The following is a 24296-nucleotide window of genomic DNA, read 5'->3' as shown; positions in this document are numbered from 1 at the left end:
TCTGAGAAGGTGATTGGAAACAGGCTGAAAGGGGATTGGAAACAGGCTGAGAAGGGGATTGGAAACAGTCTGAGAAGGGGGATTGGAAACAGTCTGAGAAGGGGGATTGGAAACTGGATTGAAAGGGGATTGGAAACAGGCTGAGAAGGGGGATTGGAAACAGTCTGAGAAGGGACTGGAAACAGTCTGTAAAGGGATTGGAAACAGGCTGAAAAGGGATTGGAAACAGGCTGAGAAGGGATTGGAAACAGGCTGAGAAGGGATTGGAAACAGGCTGAGAAGGGATTGGAAACAGGCTGCATCAAAACAGAATCATGTTGAAGTAAATTCCCCTGAATTATACTTAGTTTCAGATACTCTATTTTCCTTCTGTAAGTTTAAAGAGATTCTCCTTTACTTTTGAATACTTTTTTCCCTGAAAGTAGAGCTCACTTTCCAAATGTGGTGCCTGGAAAATGACGTACTACGTCACATGTAGATTTGTGCACCACGTCATTACTCTCCCTCTGCTCTGCTGTGGGCGCATGATGAGCCTCTTGCTAGCCGTTACTCACATGGCGAGGGACTGTAGCTCATTTGTTGAACTTGAATGGCTCGGGGGCTGGCCCACGTGGGGGAAAATGTAGGGAAAATGTCGCAGCACAAGTTCCAGAGAAAGTGTCACTTTCAAACTAGGAATTTCCGTGGCTAATTGAGGGAAGATATTCATTCTGCATGTATGAACTACACATTGACATATAGTTTTTTAACTGATATTCAATTGTGTTTATGAATTATTTAGTGATTAAAAGTTATCAATCTGTTATCCCCCCCCCCCCCCCCAAGCCTTTTATTTCCATTTGCTGTAACCAGCCCCCCCCCCCCCCCCCCCCCCCCCACACTGAGCACCGACGGACGTGGAAATACAGTATAGCAGGCAGAGCACACTAGAGTACTGTTTACTTTACTGCACTCTACTTTACTGCAGTTGACTCTACTTTACTGCACTTTACTCTACTTTACTCTACTTTACTGCACTCTACTTTACTGCAGTTAACTCTACTTTACTGCACTTTACTGTACTTTACTGTGGAGTAGAAGCAGAAGATTTTGTTGTTTAGCTATCTGTAAGAGGCTTCCAGGAGCATCTGGATACGCAGCCACTTCCTGAATGTTAAAGTCAACAAAATAAAAGCACGTTCCAATGGCAGATTGAGCCTTTAACATTTTTTTTATACAGTACTGAACAACATATTCAAGTGTAGGACTTCAGTTGAAGAACTCTTCAAAACGACACATTAGTTCAACAACTTCAGTGTTTGTGCCCCTGTTTTTTAAAGACGGTTCTCACTGTAGCTGCTTTTACCAATGCTGGGGTATTTACACTAGCGTTGCTCGCAATTGCGTTGCACAAAAAATAACTGAACAGTCAGAAGTGAAATAAAATAAAATTTTAACTTACTGAGTTGGTGAGCTGGACTTATTGGTCTTTCAAACGGGAGAAATTTGAGACACAAATCGCTAAAGGAACGTATTATTAAACGGACTTTCCAAACCCACTTTCTCTCTGCTTTCAAAATAAAGGTTATTACTTTTTTTGTGCACATTTGGCACACTTGCAGGACTTTTATTTTGACAAAAGCAGCTGTACTCACTGGTGAACATCAGATCTTGTTCAGTCTCCTCCTCCTCTCCTTCCTCTTCCACTCTAGAAGGCTCTTCCTCTTTTTGCAATATAATATCCTCCTCCTCTTCCTCCTTTTTGATTTTGAACGCTTCTACCTCCTCCTCTTCCACTGTGACAGCCTCTATCCCCTCTTCCTCCTTTTTAACTCTGAAAGCATCCATCTCCTCCTCTTCCACTGTGACAGCCTCTATCCACGCTTCCTCTTTTACCCCAAACGTTTCTTTCTCCTCTTTCACTGTAACATCCTCCTCCTCTTTTATCGTTTTGAAAGCCCCTTCCTCTGATTGCATGGTAATATCCTCGTCTTCCTCTTTTACGACAATGTTCAGCCCCAGAACTTCTTTCTCCGTCCAACAGACCTCCTCTTCTTTAGCAGAGCAGCTTACTGAGCTCATGGTCGAGGATGTTAGTTAGCTATTTAGTTAGCATTAGCGACTAGCTTAGTGCTAATTTGACTATCAATTTCAACAAATTGTCAGTTACGTTTAAGTGAACTAACGTTACTGGATACGTAAACAGAATTGTGTTTAAAACACAGAGTAATATATCCAAAATGGGCTAAGGCGCTTCAGTGTTTCGCTTTTCTGTTGTCTAGCAAGCTACCGAAGTGGTTAAATTAGCAGCTTTGTTGTTGAAGTGTGCGGTCCCGTCCACTAGATTATGCGTCACGCTAGAAGCATTCACGTGAAACTCAGAACGCCATCTGCTGACTGGAGTGGGTAACGCAGTTTAGAAAAATATTCACGACATTGTTTATTCTGGCCGACAATGTCATAAAAAACACAAACATTTTATCCTTTGCCAAGATAATCCATCCACCTGACAGGTCAAATACAGTGAAAACAGAGAAATCAACCACAGATAGACAGATTTCTCTGTTTTCACATTATTTAGATTTTGCTTTCTGTCTTATTTTGTCTCTATAATGTGTGTTGTGACTTTGTTAAATGCACTTTAAATAAATTGTGATTTGATCTAGATGGGGAAAAGAAACAAACATATATTTTTTAAACAATTACTATTCTAGTATTCATTCATAATGTACATACTCATATTCAGGTCTCAGTCTGCACAGAGGAAAGTATTGGCTCTACTTAGAAGTCAGACAAAACGTTGTGCTAATTTTAAAAATATTTGTTTATGACATTGTTGGCCAGAATAAACCATTTAGTTTTATCCTTTTTTACAATCAGCACCTGTGTTTCCTCTGACATGTTGGAGTAATACTGATGGTAACAATCATGAGGTAGTGAATGTTTTTCATGTCAACAAAGTGTTCTCGGAACACGGAACCTCAACACATTTTCATACACCTTTATCTTGACGGCTAGAAACACAAATTAACTCAATTAAATTAAACAACTAAATTCAAGAGGTTTCAAGGTTAAAATAAAACTCACATTATTATTTGCTATCTTAACTCATCGACAACGGGCTTGGGAGAGGCGAAGGTCGAGTCATGCGTCCTCTGAAAGATGACCCCGCCAACCGCACTTTTTAACTCCCGCCCGCTTAACCCGGAAGCCAGCTGCCAGCTGCTTCAACTGACGACATAAGTCAGCCTGCGGGACTCCACAAGGAGTCATAGAGCGCAATGAGCCAAGTAAAAGCCCTCCCCTAACCCGGAAGACGCTGTGCCAACTGTGCGCCGCCCTGTGGGAATCCCTGTCACGGCCGGTTGTGACAAAGTCTGGCTCTGTAGTGACAACTCAAGCACTGCGATGCAATAACCCGGAAGACGCTGCACCCTCTGTACAGCACTTTGAGATATCAGCTGATGTACGAAGGGCTATACAAATACATTTGATTTGATTTGAACTAGGGGCTCCAACACTAAGACATCATTTACAACCATCAGATCAGAGGCTGACAACGCATTTTTATCGATAAACTGCCTGAGCATTCAAAACGTAACGAGTAGTTTTGGGTGTCAGAATGGAGTAAAAAGCACTTTATTTTCTTTAGGAACGTAATCAAATCAAATGTTATTTGTCACATGCACCGAATACAGTGAAATGCGGACTTACAAGCCCGAAACCAACAACGAGGAGGCTATATACAGGGGGTACCAGTAACCAACAATGAGGAGGCTATATACAGGAGGTACCAGTAACCAACAATGAGGAGGCTATATACAGGAGGTACCAGTAACCAACAATGAGGAGGCTATATACAGGAGGTACCAGTAACCAACAATGAGGAGACTATATACAGGAGGTACCAGTAACCAACAATGAGGAGACTATATACAGGAGGTACCAGTAACCAACAATGAGGAGACTATATACAGGAGGTACCAGTAACCAACAATGAGGAGGCTATATACAGGAGGTACCAGTAACCAACAATGAGGAGACTATATACAGGAGGTACCAGTAACCAACAATGAGGAGACTATATACAGGAGGTACCAGTAACCAACAATGAGGAGACTATATACAGGAGGTACCAGTAACCAACAATGAGGAGGCTATATACAGGAGGTACCAGTAACCAACAATGAGGAGGCTATATACAGGAGGTACCAGTAACCAACAATGAGGAGGATATATACAGGAGGTACCAGTAACCAACAATGAGGAGACTATATACAGGAGGTACCAGTAACCAACAATGAGGAGACTATATACAGGAGGTACCAGTAACCAACAATGAGGAGGCTATATACAGGAGGTACCAGTAACCAACAATGAGGAGGCTATATACAGGGGGTACCAGTAACCAACAACGAGGAGGCTATATACAGGAGGTACCAGTAACCAACAATGAGGAGGCTATATACAGGAGGTACCAGTAACCAACAATGAAGAGGCTATATACAGGGGGTACCAGTAACCAACAATGAGGAGGCTATATACAGGGAGTACCAGTAACCAACAATGAGGAGGCTATATACAGGAGGTACCAGTAACCAACAATGAGGAGACTATATACAGGGGGTACCAGTAACCAACAATGAGGAGGCTATATACAGGGAGTACCAGTAACCAACAATGAGGAGGCTATATACAGGAGGTACCAGTAACCAACAATGAGGAGGCTATATACAGGAGGTACCAGTAACCAACAATGAGGAGGCTATATACAGGAGGTACCAGTAACCAACAATGAGGAGGATATATACAGGAGGTACCAGTAACCAACAATGAGGAGGTTATATACAGGAGGTACCAGTAACCAACAATATGGAGACTATATACAGGAGGTACCAGTAACCAACAATGAGGAGACTATATACAGGAGGTACCAGTAACCAACAATGAGGAGGCTATATACAGGAGGTACCAGTAACCAACAATGAGGAGCCTATATACAGGAGGTACTAGTAACCAACATTGAGGAGACTATATACAGGAGGTACCAGTAACCAACAATTAGGAGGCTATATACAGGAGGTACCAGTAACCAACAATGAGGAGGCTATATACAGGAGGTACCAGTAACCAACAATGAGGAGGCTATATACAGGAGGTACCAGTAACCAACAATGAGGAGGCTATATACAGGAGGTACCAGTAACCAACAATGAGGAGGCTATATACAGGAGGTACCAGTAACCAACAATGAGGAGGCTATATTCAGGAGGTACCAGTAACCAACAATGAGGAGGCTATATACAGGAGGTACCAGTAACCAACAATGAGGAGGATATATACAGGGGGTATCAGTAACCAACAATGAGGAGGCTATATACAGGAGGTACCAGTAACCAACAATGAGAAGGATATATACAGGAGGTACCAGTAACCAACAATGAGGAGGATATATACAGGAGGTACCAGTAACCAACAATGAGGAGGATATATACAGGAGGTACCAGTAACCAACAATGAGGAGGCTATATACAGGAGGTACCAGTAACCAACAATGAGGAGGATATATACAGGAGGTACCAGTAACCAACAATGAGGAGGATATATACAGGAGGTACCAGTAACCAACAATGAGGAGGCTATATTCAGGAGGTACCAGTAACCAACAATGAGGAGGATATATACAGGGGGTACCAGTAACCAACAATGAGGAGGCTATATACAGGAGGTACCAGTAACCAACAATGAGGAGGCTATATACAGGAGGTACCAGTAACCAACAATGAGGAGGCTATATACAGGAGGTACCAGTAACCAACAATATGGAGGCTATATACAGGAGGTACCAGTAACCAACAATGAGGAGACTATATACAGGGGGTACCAGTAACCAACAATGAGGAGACTATATACAGGAGGTACCAGTAACCAACAATGAGGAGGCTATATACAAGAGGTACCAGTAACCAACAATGAAGAGGCTATATACAGGGGGTACCAGTAACCAACAATGAGGAGGATATATACAGGAGGTACCAGTAACCAACAATGAGGAGGCTATATACAGGAGGTACCAGTAACCAACAATGAGGAGGCTATATACAGGAGGTACCAGTAACCAACAATGAGGAGGCTATATACAGGAGGTACCAGTAACCAACAATGAGGAGGATATATACAGGAGGTACCAGTAACCAACAATGAGGAGGATATATACAGGAGGTACCAGTAACCAACAATGAGGAGGATATATACAGGGGGTACCAGTACAGAGTCAATGTGGAGGCTATATACAGGGGGTACCAGTACAGAGTCAATGGGGAGGCTATATACAGGGGGTACCAGTACAGAGTCAATGTGGAGGCTATATACAGGGGGTACCAGTACAGAGTCAATGTGGAGGCTATATACAGGGGGTACCGGTACAGAGTCAATGTGGAGGCTATATACAGGAGGTACCGGTACAGAGTCAATGTGGAGGCTATATACAGGGGGTACCAGTACAGAGTCAATGTGGAGGCATATACAGGGGGTACCAGTACAGAGTCAATGTGGAGGCTATATACAGGAGGTACCGGTACAGAGTCAATGTGGAGGCTATATACAGGGGGTACCAGTACAGAGTCAATGTGGAGGCTATATACAGGGGGTACCAGTACAGAGTCAATGTGGAGGCTATATACAGGAGGTACCGGTACAGAGTCAATGTGGAGGCTATATACAGGGGGTACCAGTACAGAGTCAATGTGGAGGCTATATACAGGGGGTACCGGTACAGAGTCAATGTGGAGGCTATATACAGGAGGTACCGGTACAGAGTCAATGTGGAGGCTATATACAGGGGGTACCGGTACAGAGTCAATGTGGAGGCTATATACAGGAGGTACCGGTACAGAGTCAATGTGGAGGCTATATACAGGGGGTACCGGTACAGAGTCAATGTGGAGGCTATATACAGGGGGTACCAGTACAGAGTCAATGTGGAGGCTATATACAGGGGGGTACCAGTACAGAGTTAATGTGGAGACTATATACAGGGGGTACCAGTACAGAGTCAATGTGGAGGCTATATACAGGGGGTACCAGTACAGATTCAATGTGGAGGCTATATACAGGAGGTACCGGTACAGTGTCAATGTGGGGGCTGTATACAGGGGGTACCAGTACAGAGTCAATGTGGAGGCTATATACAGGAGGTACCGGTACAGAGTCAATGTGGAGGCTATATACAGGAGGTACCGGTACAGAGTCAATGTGGAGGCTATATACAGGGGGTACCAGTACAGAGTCAATGTGGAGGCTATATACAGGGGGTACCGGTACAGAGTCAATGAGGCTATATACAGGAGGTACCGGTACAGAGTCAATGTGGAGGCTATATACAGGGGGTACCAGTACAGAGTCAATGTGGAGGCTATATACAGGGGGTACCAGTACAGAGTCAATGTGGAGGCTATATACAGGAGGTACCGGTACAGAGTCAATGAGGCTATATACAGGAGGTACCGGTACAGAGTCAATGTGGAGGCTATATACAGGGGGTACCAGTACAGAGTCAATGTGGAGGCTATATACAGGGGGTACCAGTACAGAGTCAATGTGGAGGCTATATACAGGAGGTACCGGTACAGCGTCAATGTGGAGGCTATATACAGGGGGTACCAGTACTGAGTCAATGTGGAGGCTATATACAGGGGGTACCAGTACAGAGTCCTTGTGGAGGCTATATACAGGGGGTACCAGTACAGAGTCAATGTGGAGGCTATATACAGGGGGTACCAGTACAGAGTCAATGTGGAGGCTATATACAGGGGGTACCAGTACAGAGTCAATGTGGAGGCTATATACAGGGGGTACCAGTACAGAGTCAATGTGGAGGCTATATACAGGGGGTACCAGTACAGAGTCAATGTGAAGGCTATATACAGGGGGCACCAGTACAGAGTCAATGTGGAGGCTGTATACAGGGGGTACCAGTACAGAGTCAATGTGGAGGCTATATACAGGGGGTACCAGTACAGAGTCAATGTGGAGGCTATATACAGGGGGTACCAGTACAGAGTCAATGTGGAGGCTATATACAGGGGGTACCAGTACAGAGTCAATGTGGAGGCTATATACAGGGGGTACCAGTACAGAGTCAATGTGAAGGCTATATATATACAGGGGGCACCAGTACAGAGTCAATGTGGAGGCTGTATACAGGGGGTACCAGTACAGAGTCAATGTGGAGGCTATATACAGGGGGTACCAGTACAGAGTCATCGTGGAGGCTATATACAGGGGGTACCAGTACAGAGTCAATGTGGAGGCTATATACAGGGGGTACCAGTACAGAGTCAATGTGGAGGCTATATACAGGGGGTACCAGTACAGAGTCAATGTTAGTCAAGGTAAATGAGGTAATATGTACATGTAGGTAGAGTTAAAGTGACTATGCATAGACAATAAACAGAGAGTAGAAGCTGTTAAGAAGCTTTTTGGACAAAGACTTAGTGCTTTGGTACCGCTTGCCATGCGGTAACAGAGAGAACAGTCTATGACTAGGGTGACTGGAGTCTTTGACCATTTTTAGGGCCTTCCTCTGACACCGCCTGGTATAAATGTCCTGGATGAAAGGAAGCTTGGCCCCAGTGATGTACTGGGCTGTAAGCACTACCCTCTGTAGTGCCTTGCAGTCGGAGACTGAGCAGTTGCCATACCAGGCAGTGATGCAACCATGCTCTCGATGGTGCAGCTGTAGAACTTTTTATGGATCTGAGGACCCATGTCAAATCTTTTCAGTCTCCTGCACTCTTCACGACTGTCTTGGTGTGTTTGGACCATGATAGTTTGTTGGTGATGTGGACACCAAGGAAGTTGAAGCTCTCAACCTTCTCCCCTGTGTGTATTCTCTTATGTATTTTCAGGCTCCCTAACTCTGTAAAAGTCTTTCCACACTGACAGCAGTGATGAGGCTTCTCGCCTGTGTGTGTCCGCTCGTGCCTTTTCATGTTGCCTAACTCTGTAAAACTCTTCCCGCACAGTGAGCAGTGGAAAGGCTTCTCTCCTGTGTGTGTTCTCTCATGTGACTTCAAATACTCTAACTTGGTAAAACCCATTCCACATTGAGAGCATTCGTAAGGCTTCTCTCCTGTGTGTGTTCTCTCGTGTATTTTCAGGTTCCCTAACTGGGTAAATCTCTTCCCACACTGGGAGCAGTGATGAGGTTTCTCTCCTGTGTGTGTCCTCTCATGTCTTCTCAGGTTTCCTAACTTGGTAAAACTCTTCCCGCAGTGGGAGCAGTCGTGTCGTTTTGCTGGTTTGGACGTCTCTGGTTCCTCTGAGTCTGATCTTTCTCCTGCCAAAGACAAACAGAGGGTTTATTTAAACAGAGAGACCTGAATAAACACTAATTGAAAACACTATTGAACTTCACTGTTGTTATGCAAATAATTGGTGGTATAAGTAAACATTTCAGGTCAAACAGTCTTATAAAACATCTACCAGAATTAGTTTGAAAATGTATTAGAAACAGGCTGAAAATGGATTGGAAATAGGCTGCAAGGGGATTGGAAACAGGATTGAAAGGTATAAGAAACAGGCTGAAAAGGGATTGGAAACTGGATGAGAAGGGGATTGGAAACAGGCTGAGAAGGGGATTGGAAACAGGCTGAGAAGGGGATTGGAAACAGGCTGAGAAGGGGATTGGAAACAGGCTGAGAAGGGGATTGGAAACAGGCTGAGAAGGGGATTGGAAACAGGCTGAGAAGGAATTGGAAACAGTCTGAGAAGGAATTGGAAACAGTCTGAGAAGGAATTGGAAACAGGCTGAGAAGGGGATTGGAAACAGGCTGAAAGGGGATTGGAAACAGTCTGAGAAGGGATTGGAAACAGTCTGAAAAGGGATTGGAAACAGGCTGCATCAAAACAGAATCATGTTGAAGTAAATTCCCCTGACAACTATTATACTTAGTTTCAGATACTCTATTTTCCTTCTGTAAGTTTAAAGAGATTCTTCTAAACTTTTGAATACTTTTTTTCCTGAAAGTAGTGCTCACTATCCAAATGTGGTCCCTGGAAAATTGCGTACTACGTCACATGTAGATTTGTGCACCACGTCATTACTCTCCCTCTGCTCTGCTGTGGGCGCAGGATGAGCCTCTTGCTAGCCGTCAATCACATGGCGAGGGACTGTAGCTCATTTGTTGAACTTGAATTGCACGTGGGGGGAAATGTAGGGAAAATGGCGCAGCACAAGTTCCAGAGAAAGTGTCACTTTCAAACTAGGGATTTCCGTGGCTAATTGAGGTAAGATATTAATTCTGCATGTATGAACTACACATTGACATATAGTGTTTTAACTGATATTCAATTGTGTTTATGAATTATTTAGTGATTAAAAGTTATCATTCTGTTACCCCCCCAGACTTATTTCCATTTGCTGTAACCATAAAAGCACGTTCCAATGGCAGATTGAGCCTTTAACATTTTTTTATACAGTACTGAACAACATATTCAAGTGTAGGACTTCAGTTGAAGAACTCTTCAAAACGACACATTAGTTCAACAACTTCAGTGTTTGTGCCCCTGTTTTTTAAAGACGGTTCTCACTGTAGCTGCTTTTACCAAATGCTGGGGTATTTACACTAGCGTTGCTCGCAATTGCGTTGCACAAAAAAATAACTGAACAGTCAGAAGTGAAATAAAATTACATTTTAACTTACTGAGTTGGTGAGCTGGACTTATTGGTCTTTCAAACGGGAGAAATTTGAGACACAAATCGCTAAAGGAACGTATTATTAAACGGACTTTCCAAACCCACTTTCTCTCTGCTTTCAAAATAAAAGTTATTACTTTTTTTTGTGCACGTATGGCACACTTGCAGGACTTTTATTTTGACAAAAGCAGCTGTACTCACTGGTGATCATCAGATCTTGTTCAGTCTCCTCCTCTCCTTCCTCTTCCTCTCTAGAAGGCTCTTCCTCTTTTTTAAATATAATATCCTCCTCCTCTTCCTCCTTTTTGATTTTGAAAGCTTCTACCTCCTCCTCTTCCACTGTGAAAGCCTCTATCCCCTCTTCCACGCTGATATCCTCCTCTTCCTCCGCTTTAACTCTGAAAGCATCCATCTCCTCCTCTTCCACTGTGACAGCCTCTATCCACTCTTCCTCTTTTACCCCAAACGTTTCTTTCTCCTCTTTCACTGTAACATCCTCCTCCTCTTTTATCGTTTTGAAAGCCCCTTCCTCTGATTGCATGGTCATATCCTCGTCTTCGTCTTTTACGACAATGTTCAGCCCCAGAGCTTCTTTCTCCGTCCAACAGACCTCCTCTTCTTTAGCAGAGTAGCTTACTGAGCTCATGGTCGGGGATGTTAGCAAGCTAGCTAGTTAGTTAGCATTAGCGACTAGCTTAGTGCTAATTTGACTATCAATTTCAACAAATTGTCAGTTACGTTTAAGTGAACTAACGTTACTCGATACGTAAACAGAATTGTGTTTAAAACACAGAGTAATATATCCAAAATGGGCTAAGGCGCTTCAGTGTTTCGCTTTCCTGTTGTCTAGCAAGCTACCGAAGTGGTTAAATTAGCAGCTTTGTTGTTGAAGTGTGCGGTCCCGTCCACTAGATTATGCGTCACGCTAGAAGCATTCACCTGAAACTCAGAACGCAATCTACTGACTGGAGTGGGTAACGCAGTTTAGAAAAATATTCACCCATTGTTTATTCTGGCTGACAATGTCATAAAAAACACAAACATTTTATCCTTTGCCAAGATAATCCATCCACCTGACAGATCAGCACCTGTGTTTCCTCTGACATGTTGGAGTAATACTGATGGTAACAATCATGAGGTAGTGAATGTTTTTCATGTCAACAAAATGTTCTCGGAACACGGAACCTCAACACATTTTCATACACCTTTATCTTGACGGTTAGAAACACAAATTAACTCAATTAAATTAAACAACTAAATTCAAGAGGTTTCAAGGTTAAAATAAAACTCACATTATTATTTGCTATCTTAACTCATCGACAACGGGCTTGGGAGAGGCGAAGGTCGAGTCATGCGTCCTCTGAAAGATGACCCCGCCAACCGCACATTTTAACTCCCGCCCGCTTAACCCGGAAGCCAGCTGCACCAATGTGTCAGAGGAAACACCGTTCTACTGACGACATAAGTCAGCCTGCGGGACTCTACAAGGAGTCATAGAGCGCAATGAGCCAAGTAAAGCCCTCCCCTAACCCGGAAGACACTGTGCCAATTGTGCGCCGCCCTATGGGAATCCCGGTCACGGCCGGTTGTGACAAAGTCTGGCTCTGTAGTGACAACTCAAGCACTGCGATGCAATAACCCGGAAGACGCTGCACCCTCTGTACAGCACTTTGAGATATCAGCTGATGTACGAAGGGCTATACAAATAAATTTGATTTGATTTGAACTAGGGGCTCCAACACTAAGACATCATTTACAACCATCAGATCAGAGGCTGACAACGCATTTTTATCGATAAACTGCCTGAGCATTCAAAACGTAACGAGTAGTTTTGGGTGTCAGAATGGAGTAAAAAGCACTTTATTTTCTTTAGGAACGTAATCAAATCAAATGTTATTTGTCACATGCACCGAATACAGTGAAATGCGGACTTACAAGCCCGAAACCAACAACGAGGAGGCTATATACAGGGGGTACCAGTAACCAACAATGAGGAGCCTATATACAGGAGGTACCAGTAACCAACAATGAGGAGGCTATATACAGGAGGTACCAGTAACCAACAATGAGGAGGCTATATACAGGAGGTACCAGTAACCAACAATGAGGAGACTATATACAGGGGGTACCAGTAACCAACAATGAGGAGGCTATATACCGGAGGTACCAGTAACCAACAATGAAGAGGCTATATACAGGGGGTACCAGTAACCAACAATGAGGAGGCTATATACAGGGGGTACCAGTAACCAACAATGAGGAGGCTATATACAGGAGGTACCAGTAACCAACAATGAGGAGGCTATATACAGGAGGTACCAGTAACCAACAATGAGGAGGCTATATACAGGAGGTACCAGTAACCAACAATGAGGAGGCTATATACAGGAGGTACCAGTAACCAACAATGAGGAGGCTATATACAGGAGGTACCAGTAACCAACAATGAGGAGGCTATATACAGGAGGTACCAGTAACCAACAATGAGGAGGCTATATACAGGAGGTACCAGTAACCAACAATGAGGAGGCTATATACAGGAGGTACCAGTAACCAACAATGAGGAGGCTATACACAGGAGGTACCAGTAACCAACAATGAGGAGCCTATATACAGGAGGTACCAGTAACCAACAATGAGGAGGCTATATACAGGAGGTACCAGTAACCAACAATGAGGAGGCTATATACAGGGGGTACCAGTAACCAACAATGAGGAGCCTATATACAGGAGGTACCAGTAACCAACAATGAGGAGGCTATATACAGGAGGTACCAGTAACCAACAATGAGGAGGCTATATACAGGAGGTACAAGTAACCAACAATGAGGAGGCTATATACAGGAGGTACCAGTAACCAACAATGAGGAGGCTATACACAGGGGGTACCAGTAACCAACAATGAGGAGGCTATATACAGGAGGTACCAGTAACCATCAATGAGGAGGCTATATACAGGAGGTACCAGTAACCAACAATGAGGAGGCTATATACAGGGGGTACCAGTAACCAACAATGAGGAGGCTATATACAGGAGGTACCAGTAACCAACAATGAGGAGGCTATACACAGGGGGTACCAGTAACCAACAATGGGGAGGCTATATACAGGGGGTACCAGTAACCAACAATGAGGAGGCTATATACAGGAGGTACCAGTAACCAACAATGAGGAGGCTATATACAGGAGGTACCAGTAACCAACAATGAGGAGGCTATATACAGGGGGTACCAGTAACCAACAATGAGGAGGCTATATACCGGAGGTACCAGTAACCAACAATGAGGAGGCTATATACAGGAGGTACCAGTAACCAACAATGAGGAGGCTATATACAGGAGGTACCAGTAACCAACAATGAGGAGGCTATATACAGGAGGTACCAGTAACCAACAATGAGGAGACTATATACAGGAGGTACCAGTAACCAACAATGAGGAGGCTATATACAGGAGGTACCAGTAACCAACAATGAGGAGGCTATATACAGGAGGTACCAGTAACCAACAATGAGGAGACTATATACAGGAGGTACCAGTAACCAACAATGAGGAGGCTATATACAGGAGGTACCAGTAACCAACAATGAGGAGACTATATACAGGAGGTACCAGTAACCAACAATGAGGAGGCTATATACCGGAGGTACCAGTAACCAACAATGAGGAGGATATATACAGGAGGTACCAGTAACCAACAATGAGGAGGCTATATACAGGAGGTACCAGTAACCAACAATGAGGAGGCTATATACAGGAGGTACCAGTAACCAACAATGAGGAGGCTATATACCGGAGGTACCAGTAACCAACAATGAGGAGGCTATATACAGGAGGTACCAGTAACCAACAATGAGGAGGCTATATACAGGGGGTACCAGTAACCAACAATGAGGAGGCTATATACAGGGGGTACCAGTAACCAACAATGAGGAGGCTATATACCGGAGGTACCAGTAACCAACAATGAGGAGGCTATATACAGGAGGTACCAGTAACCAACAATGAGGAGGCTATATACAGGAGGTACCAGTAACCAACAATGAGGAGGCTATATACAGGAGGTACCAGTAACCAACAATGAGGAGACTATATACAGGAGGTACCAGTAACCAACAATGAGGAGGCTATATACAGGAGGTACCAGTAACCAACAATGAGGAGACTATATACAGGAGGTACCAGTAACCAACAATGAGGAGGCTATATACCGGAGGTACCAGTAACCAACAATGAGGAGGATATATACAGGAGGTACCAGTAACCAACAATGAGGAGGATATATACAGGAGGTACCAGTAACCAACAATGAGGAGGATATATACAGGAGGTACCAGTAACCAACAATGAGGAGGATATATACAGAAGGTACCAGTAACCAACAATGAGGAGACTATATACAGGAGGTACCAGTAACCAACAATGAGGAGGCTATATACAGGAGGTACCAGTAACCAACAATGAGGAGGCTATATACAGGAGGTACCAGTAACCAACAATGAGGAGGCTATATACAGGAGGTACCAGTAACCAACAATGAGGAGGCTATATACAGGAGGTACCAGTAACCAACAATGAGGAGGCTATATACAGGAGGTACCAGTAACCAACAATGAGGAGGCTATATACAGGAGGTACCAGTAACCAACAATGAGGAGGCTATATACAGGGGGTACCAGTAACCAACAATGAGGAGGCTATACACAGGAGGTACCAGTAACCAACAATGAGGAGGCTATATACAGGAGGTACCAGTAACCAACAATGAGGAGGCTATATACAGGAGGTACCAGTAACCAACAATGAGGAGGATATATACAGGAGGTACCAGTAACCAACAATGAGGAGGATATATACAGGAGGTACCAGTAACCAACAATGAGGAGGCTATATACAGGGGGTACCAGTAACCAACAATGAGGAGGCTATATACAGGAGGTACCAGTAACCAACAATGAGGAGGCTATATACAGGAGGTACCAGTAACCAACAATGAGGAGGCTATATACAGGAGGTACCAGTAACCAACAATGAGGAGGATATATACAGGAGGTACCAGTAACCAACAATGAGGAGGCTATATACAGGAGGTACCAGTAACCAACAATGAGGAGGCTATATACAGGAGGTACCAGTAACCAACAATGAGGAGGCTATATACAGGAGGTACCAGTAACCAACAATGAGGAGGCTATATACAGGGGGTACCAGTAACCAACAATGAGGAGGATATATACAGGAGGTACCAGTAACCAACAATGCATTTTAAAAAAAACAAGTGTTAGTAAAAACAATAGATAAGTAAAATAAGAAAATATGTTTAAAAATCATTGAAGAGCAGCAGTAAAATAACAGTAGCAAGGCTATATACAGGGGGTACCAGTACAGAGTCAATGTTAGTCAAGGTAAATGAGGTAATATGCACATGTAGGTAGAGTTAAAGTGGCTATGCATAGACAATAAACAGAGAGTAGAAGCTGTTAAGAAGCTTTTTGGACAAAGACTTAGTGCTTTGGTACCGCTTGCCATGCGGTAACAGAGAGAACAGTCTATGACTAGGGTGACTGGAGTCTTTGACCATTTTTAGGGCCTTCCTCTGACACAGCCTGGTATAAATGTCCTGGATTAAAGGAAGCTTGGCCCCAGTGATGTACTGGGCTGTAAGCACTACCCTCTGTAGTGCCTTGCAGTCGGAGACTAAGCAGTTTCCAACGCAGTTGCCATACCAGGCAGTAATGCAACCAGTCAGAATGCTCTCGATGGTGCAGCTGTAGAACTTTTTATGGATCTGAGGACCCATGTCAAATCTTTTCAGTCTCCTGAGGGGGAATAGGTTTTGTCGTACACTCTTCAGGACTGTCTTGGTGTGTTTGGACCATGATAGTTTGTTGGTGATGTGGACACCAAGGAACTTGAAGCTCTCAACCTGTTCCACTACAGCCCCATCGATGAGAATGTGGGCGTGCTCGGTCCTCCTTTTCCTGTAGTCCACAATCCTCTCCTTTGTCTTGATCACGTTGAGAGAGAGGTTATTATCCTGGCACTACATGGCCAGGTCTCTGACCTCCTCCCCATAGGCTGTCTCATCGTTGTCGGTGAGCAGGCCTACCACTGTTGTGTCGTCAGCAATCTTAATGATGGTGCCTGGCCATGCAGTCATGAGTGAATAGGGAGTACAAGAGGGGACTGAGCACGCACCTATGAGTGGCCCCTGTGTTGAGGATCAGTGTGGCAGATGTGTTGTTACCTACCCTTACCACCTGGGAACGGCCGGGTCAGGAAGTCCAGGATCCAGTTGCAGAGGGAGGTGTTTAGTCCCAGGGTCCTTAGCTTAGTGATGAGCTTTGAGGGCACTATGGTGTTGAAAGCTCAGCTGTAGTCAATGAATAGCTTTCTAACATCCTTTTGTCCAGGTGGGAAATGGCAGTGTGGAGAGCGATTGAGATTGTATCATCTGTGGATCTGTTGAAGTAAATGAAGTAAAAGTAGTCAAAAAAAATAAAGTAAAGTACAGATACTTAAGTAGTACTTTAAAGTATTTTTTCAAAAGTACTTTACAGAACTGGAATAATCATGTGTATGTGTTCCGATTCCCCAACTGAAGGAAACACTGACCTTGATGAAAGCCCCTCAACATAATGAAACACTGACCTTGATGAAAGCCCCTCAACATAATGAAACACTAACCTTGATGGAAAGCCCCTCAACATAATGAAACACTAACCTTGATGGAAAGCCCCTCAACATAAGGAAACACTGACCTTGATGGAAAGCCCCTCAACATAATGAAACACTGACCTTGATGAAAGCCCCTCAACATAATGAAACACTAACCTTGACGGAAAGCCCCTCAACATAATGAAACACTAACCTTGATGGAAAGCCCCTCAACATAAGGAAACACTGACCTTGATGGAAAGCCCCTCAACATAATGAAACACTGACCTTGATGGAAAGCCCCTCAACATAATGAAACACTAACCTTGATGAAAGCCCCTCAACATAATGAAACACTGACCTTGATGAAAGCCCCTCAACATAATGAAACACTAACCTTGATGAAAGCCCCCCAACTGAAAGAAACAATTACTAACTTTTGAGTGACGTTTGAGAGATAGAGGACGGTCACGTGTGTTTGTAAAGCAGAGGTCCCGAGTTCGAGTCAGGTATGTGTCTAATCAGGGGAAAGTGGTAATGGCTTAGTAAGCAGCGTGACGTTCTTCACTCGGATACGTTCACACTGACATAGCCTGCTTCATATTCAGTTACTATTTTGAAATAAAAAACACATAGATGTATTTTTTGGTCCATTTTATACAACTTGATTTCATGTGGCATAAACAAAAGCAAAACCTTTTGCGGTACAATATATGAGACAAGTGTGGGAGCATTATTTGTGTTTTCTAACTGGTTACAACTAACTGGTTAAAACTAACTGGTTAAAACTAACTGGTTAAAAATATATAATTTCACACTAGGAGCATTGCTAACGTTTCTCTATGGTGTGGATTCTTTCATGTTCTTTCAATTGCCTTAATGAGGCAAAACTCTTTAAGCACAGGGAGCATTGGTAAGGCTTCTCTCCTGTGTGTATTCTCTCATGTATTTTCAGGTTCCCTAACTTTGTAAAACTCTTTCCACACAGGGAGCAGTGGAAAGGCTTATCTCCTGTGTGTGTCCTCTCGTGTTTTTTCAGGTTGCTTAACTCTGTAAAACACTTTCCACACAGGGAGCAGCGGTAAGGCTTCTCCCCTGTGTGTATTCTCTTATGTATTTTCAGGCTCCCTAACTCTGTAAAAGTCTTTCCACACTGACAGCAGTGATGAGGCTTCTCGCCTGTGTGTGTCCGCTCGTTCCTTTTCATGTTGCCTAACTCTGTAAAACTCTTCCCGCACAGTGAGCAGTGGAAAGGCTTCTCTCCTGTGTGTGTTCTCTCATGTGACTTCAGGTACTCTAACTTGGTAAAACTCATTCCACATTGAGAGCATTCGTAAGGCTTCTCTCCTGTGTGCGTTCTCTCGTGTATTTTCAGGTTCCCTAACTGGGTAAAACTCTTCCCACACTGGGAGCAGTGATGAGGTTTCTCTCCTGTGTGTGTCCTCTCATGTCTTCTCAGGTTTCCTAACTTGGTAAAACTCTTCCCGCAGTGGGAGCAGTCGTGTCGTTTTGCTGGTTTGGACGTCTCTGGTTCCTCTGAGTCTGATCTTTCTCCTGCCAAAGACAAACAGAGGGTTTATTTAAACAGAGAGACCTGAATAAACACTAATTGAAAACACTATTGAACTTCACTGTTGTTATGCAAATAATTTGTGGTATAAGTAAACATTTCAGGTCAAACAGTCTTATAAAACATCTACCAGAATTAGTTTGAAAATGTATTAGAAACAGGCTGAAAGGGGATTGGAAACAGGATTGAAAGGTATTAGAAACAGGCTGAAAAGGGATTGTAAACTGGATTGAAAGGTATTAGAAACAGTCTAAGGGGATTGGAAACAGGCTGAGAAGGGGATTGGAAACAGGCTGAGAAGGGGATTGGAAACAGGCTGAGAAGGGGATTGGAAACAGGCTGAGAAGGGGATTGGATACAGGCTGAGAAGGGGATTGGAAACAGGCTGAGAAGGGGATTGGAAACAGGCTGAGAAGGGATTGGAAACAGGCTGAGAAGGAATTGGAAACAGGCTGAGAAGGGGATTGGAAACAGTCTGTAAAGGTATTAGAAACAGGCTGCATCAAAACAGAATCATGTTGAAGTAAATTCCCCTGACAACTATTATACTTAGTTTCATTTGTTGAACTTGAATGGCTCGGGGGGCTGGACCACGTGGGGGAAAATGTAGGGAAAATGTCGCAGCACAATTTCCGTGGCTAATTGAGGTAAGATATTAATTCTGCATGTATGAACTACACATTGACACATCCAGCCCAAAGAGGAAGGTTTAGAAACTAGAGATTTCCGTGGCTAATTGAGGTAAGATATTAATTCTGCATGTATGAACTACACATTGACATATAGTGTTTTAACTGATATTCAATTGTGTTTATGAATTATTTAGTGATTAAAAGTTATCAATCTGTTATCCCCCCCCCCCCCCAAGCCTTTTATTTCCATTTGCTGAAACCAGCCCCCCCCCCCCCCCCCCCCCACTGAGCACCGATGGACGTGGAAATACAGTATAGCAGGCAGAGCACACTAGAGTACTGTTTACTTTACTGCACTCTACTTTACTGCAGTTGACTCTACTTTACTGCACTTTACTCTACTTTACTGCACTTTACTCTACTTTACTGCACTCTACTTTATTGCACTCTACTTTACTGTACTCTACTTTACTGCAGTTAACTCTACTTTACTGCACTTTACTGTGGAGTAGAAGCAGAAGATTTTGTTGTTTAGCTATCTGTAAGAGGCTTCCAGGAGCATCTGGATAAGCAGCCACTTCCTGAATGTTAAAGTCAACAAAATAAAAGCACGTTCCAATGGCAGATTGAGCCTTTAACATTTTTTTTATACAGTACTGAACAACATATTCAAGTGTAGGACTTCAGTTGAAGAACTCTTCAAAACGACACATTAGTTCAACAACTTCAGTGTTTGTGCCCCTGTTTTTTAAAGACGGTTCTCACTGTAGCTGCTTTTACCAATGCTGGGGTATTTACACTAGAGTTGCCGTTGCCGCCTGCTATAGACCACCCTCTGCCCCCAGCTGTGCTCTGGACACCATATGTGAACTGATTGCCCCCCATCTATCTTCAGAGCTCGTGCTGCTAGGCGACCTAAACTGGAACATGCTTAACACCCCAGCCATCCTACAATCTAAACTTGATGCCCTCAATCTCACACAAATTATCAATGAACCTACCAGGTACCTCCCCAAAGCCTTAAACATGGGCACCCTCATAGATATCATCCTAACCAACTTCCCCTCTAAATACACCTCTGCTGTCTTCAACCAAGATCTCAGCGATCACTGCCTCATTGCCTGCATCCGTAATGGGTCAGCGGTCAAACGACCTCCTCTCATCACTGTAAAACGCTCCCTGAAACACTTCAGCGAGCAGGCCTTTCTAATCGACCTGGCCGGGGTATCCTGGAAGGATATTGACCTCATCCCGTCAGTAGAGGATGCCTGGATATTTTTAAAAAATGCCTTCCTAACCATCTTAAATAAACATGCCCCATTCAAGAAATTTAGAACCAGGAACAGATATAGCCCTTGGTTCTCCCCAGACCTGACTGCCCTTAACCAACACAAAAACATCCTATGGCGTTCTGCATTAGCATCGAACAGCCCCCGTGATATGCAGCTGTTCAGGGAAGCTAGAAACCATTATACACAGGCAGTTAGAAAAGCCAAGGCTAGCTTTTTCAAGCAGAAATTTGCTTCTTGCAACACTAACTCAAAAAAGTTCTGGGACACTGTAAAGTCCATGGAGAATAAGAACACCTCCTCCCAGCTGCCCACTGCACTGAAGATAGGAAACACTGTCACCACTGATAAATCCACCATAATTGAAAATTTCAATAAGCATTTTTCTACTGCTGGCCATGCTTTCCACCTGGCTACTCCTACCCCTGTCAACAGCACTGCACCCCCAACAGCAACTCGCCCAAGCCTTCCCCATTTCTCCTTCTCCCAAATCCATTCAGCTGATGTTCTGAAAGAGCTGCAAAATCTGGACCCCTACAAATCAGCCGGGCTAGACAATCTGGACCCTTTCTTTCTAAAATTATCTGCCGAAATTGTTGCCACCCCTATTACTAGCCTGTTCAACCTCTCTTTCGTGTCGTCTGAGATTCCCAAAGATTGGAAAGCAGCTGCGGTCATCCCCCTCTTCAAAGGGGGGGACACTCTTGACCCAAACTGCTACAGACCTATATCTATCCTACCATGCCTTTCTAAGGTCTTCGAAAGCCAAGTCAACAAACAGATTACCGACCATTTTGAATCTCACCATACCTTCTCTGCTATGCAATCTGGTTTCAGAGCTGGTCATGGGTGCACCTCAGCCACGCTCAAGGTCCTAAACGATATCTTAACCGCCATCGATAAGAAACATTACTGTGCAGCCGTATTCATTGATCTGGCCAAGGCTTTCGACTCTGTCAATCACCACATCCTCATCGGCAGACTCAACAGCCTTGGTTTCTCAAATGATTGCCTCGCCTGGTTCACCAACTACTTCTCTGATAGAGTTCAGTGTGTCAAATCGGAGGGTCTGTTGTCCGGACCTCTGGCAGTCTCTATGGGGGTGCCACAGGGTTCAATTCTTGGACCGACTCTCTTCTCTGTATACATCAATGAGGTCGCTCTTGCTGCTGGTGAGTCTCTGATCCACCTCTACGCAGACGACACCATTCTGTATACTTCCGGCCCTTCTTTGGACACTGTGTTAACAACCCTCCAGGCAAGCTTCAATGCCATACAACTCTCCTTCCGTGGCCTCCAATTGCTCTTAAATACAAGTAAAACTAAATGCATGCTCTTCAACCGATCGCTACCTGCACCTACCCGCCTGTCCAACATCACTACTCTGGACGGCTCTGACTTAGAATACGTGGACAACTACAAATACTTAGGTGTCTGGTTAGACTGTAAACTCTCCTTCCAGACCCATATCAAACATCTCCAATCCAAAGTTAAATCTAGAATTGGCTTCCTATTTCGCAACAAAGCATCCTTCACTCATGCTGCCAAACATACCCTTGTAAAACTGACCATCCTACCAATCCTCGACTTTGGCGATGTCATTTACAAAATAGCCTCCAATACCCTACTCAACAAATTGGATGCAGTCTATCACAGTGCAATCCGTTTTGTCACCAAAGCCCCATATACTACCCACCATTGCGACCTGTACGCTCTCGTTGGCGGGCCCTCGCTTCATACTCGTCGCCAAACCCACTGGCTCCATGTCATCTACAAGACCCTGCTAGGTAAAGTCCCCCCTTATCTCAGCTCGCTGGTCACCATAGCATCTCCCACCTGTAGCACACGCTCCAGCAGGTATATCTCTCTAGTCACCCCCAAAACCAATTCTTTCTTTGGCCGCCTCTCTTTCCAGTTCTCTGCTGCCAATGACTGGAACGAACTACAAAAATCTCTGAAACTGGAAACACTTATCTCCCTCACTAGCTTTAAGCACCAACTGTCAGAGCAGCTCACAGATTACTGCACCTGTACATAGCCCACCTATAATTTAGCCCTATCAACTACCTCTTTCCCAACTGTATTTAATTTATTTATTTATTTTGCTCCTTTGCACCCCATTATTTTTATTTCTACTTTGCACATTCTTCCATTGCAAAACTACCATTCCAGTGTTTTACTTGCTATATTGTATTTACCTTGCCACCAAGGCCTTTTTTGCCTTTACCTCCCTTCTCACCTCATTTGCTCACATTGTATATAGACTTGTTTATACTTTATTATTGACTGTATGTTTGTTTTACTCCATGTGTAACTCTGTGTTGTTGTATCTGTCGAACTGCTTTGCTTTATCTTGGCCAGGTCGCAATTGTAAATGAGAACTTGTTCTCAACTTGCCTACCTGGTTAAATAAAGGTAAAATTAAATAAATAAATAAATAAACAGTCAGAAGTGAAATAAAATAAAATTGTAACTTACTGAGTTGGTGAGCTGGACTTATTGGTCTTTCAAACGGGAGAAATTTGAGACACAAATCGCTAAAGGAACGTATTATTAAACGGACTTTCCAAACCCACTTTCTCTCTGCTTTCAAAATAAAAGTTATTACTTTTTTTTGTGCACATTTGGCACACTTGCAGTAATTTTATTTTGACAAAAGCAGCTGTACTCACTGGTGATCATCAGATCTTGTTCAGTCTCCTCCTCCTCTCCTTCCTCTTCCACTCTAGAAGGCTCTTCCTCTTTTTTCAATATAATATCCTCCTCCTCTTCCTCCTTTTTGATTTTGAACGCTTCTACCTCCTCCTCTTCCACTGTGAAAGCCTCTATCCCCTCTTCCACGCTGATATCCTCATCTTCCTCCTTTTTAACTCTGAAAGCATCCATCTCCTCCTCTTCCACTGTGACAGCCTCTATCCACTCTTCCTCTTTTACCCCAAACGTTTCTTTCTCCTCTTTCACTGTAACATCCTCCTCCTCTTTTATCGTTTTGAAAGCCCCTTCCTCTGATAGCATGGTATAATCCTCGTCTTCCTCTTTTACGACAATGTTCAGCCCCAGAGCTTCTTTCTCCGTCCAACAGACCTCCTCTTCTTTAGCAGAGTAGCTTACTGAGCTCATGGTCGGGGATGTTAGCTAGCTAGCTAGCTAGTTAGTTAGCATTAGCGACTAGCTTAGTGCTAATTTGACTATCAATTTCAACAAATTGTCAGTTACGTTTAAGTGAACTAACGTTACTCGATACGTAAACAAAATTGTGTTTAAAACACAAAGTAATATATCCAAAATGGGCTAAGGCGCTTCAGTGTTTCGCTTTTCTGTTGTCTAGCAAGCTACCAAAGTGGTTAAATTAGCAGCTTTGTAGTTGAAGTGTGCCGTCCACTAGATTATGCGTCACGCTAGAAGCATTCACCTTAAACTCAGAACGCCATCTGCTGACTGGAGTGGGTAACGCAGTTTAGAAAAATATTC

General features: G+C 43.7%; 1 protein-coding gene across 1 annotated transcript; it reads right to left on the bottom strand.

Annotated features, from left to right (window-relative positions):
- Positions 1–1634: 1634 nt before the first annotated feature.
- LOC139399405 (oocyte zinc finger protein XlCOF6-like) lies at positions 1635–23945 on the bottom strand (the record flags this gene model as incomplete). Its single annotated transcript, XM_071144812.1, has 4 exons — positions 23498–23945; positions 18250–18888; positions 8924–9268; positions 1635–2051 (listed from the first exon to the last, which is right to left on the bottom strand). Coding segments are annotated over exons 1-4 (1849 nt in total), but the record flags the coding sequence as incomplete, so codon positions are not given.
- Positions 23946–24296: the final 351 nt, after the last annotated feature.

This window comes from Oncorhynchus clarkii, unplaced genomic scaffold, assembly GCF_045791955.1.
Source record: "Oncorhynchus clarkii lewisi isolate Uvic-CL-2024 unplaced genomic scaffold, UVic_Ocla_1.0 unplaced_contig_6268_pilon_pilon, whole genome shotgun sequence".
Taxonomy (NCBI): Eukaryota; Metazoa; Chordata; class Actinopteri; order Salmoniformes; family Salmonidae; genus Oncorhynchus; species Oncorhynchus clarkii.
This window is presented reverse-complemented; position numbering and strand designations above follow the sequence as displayed.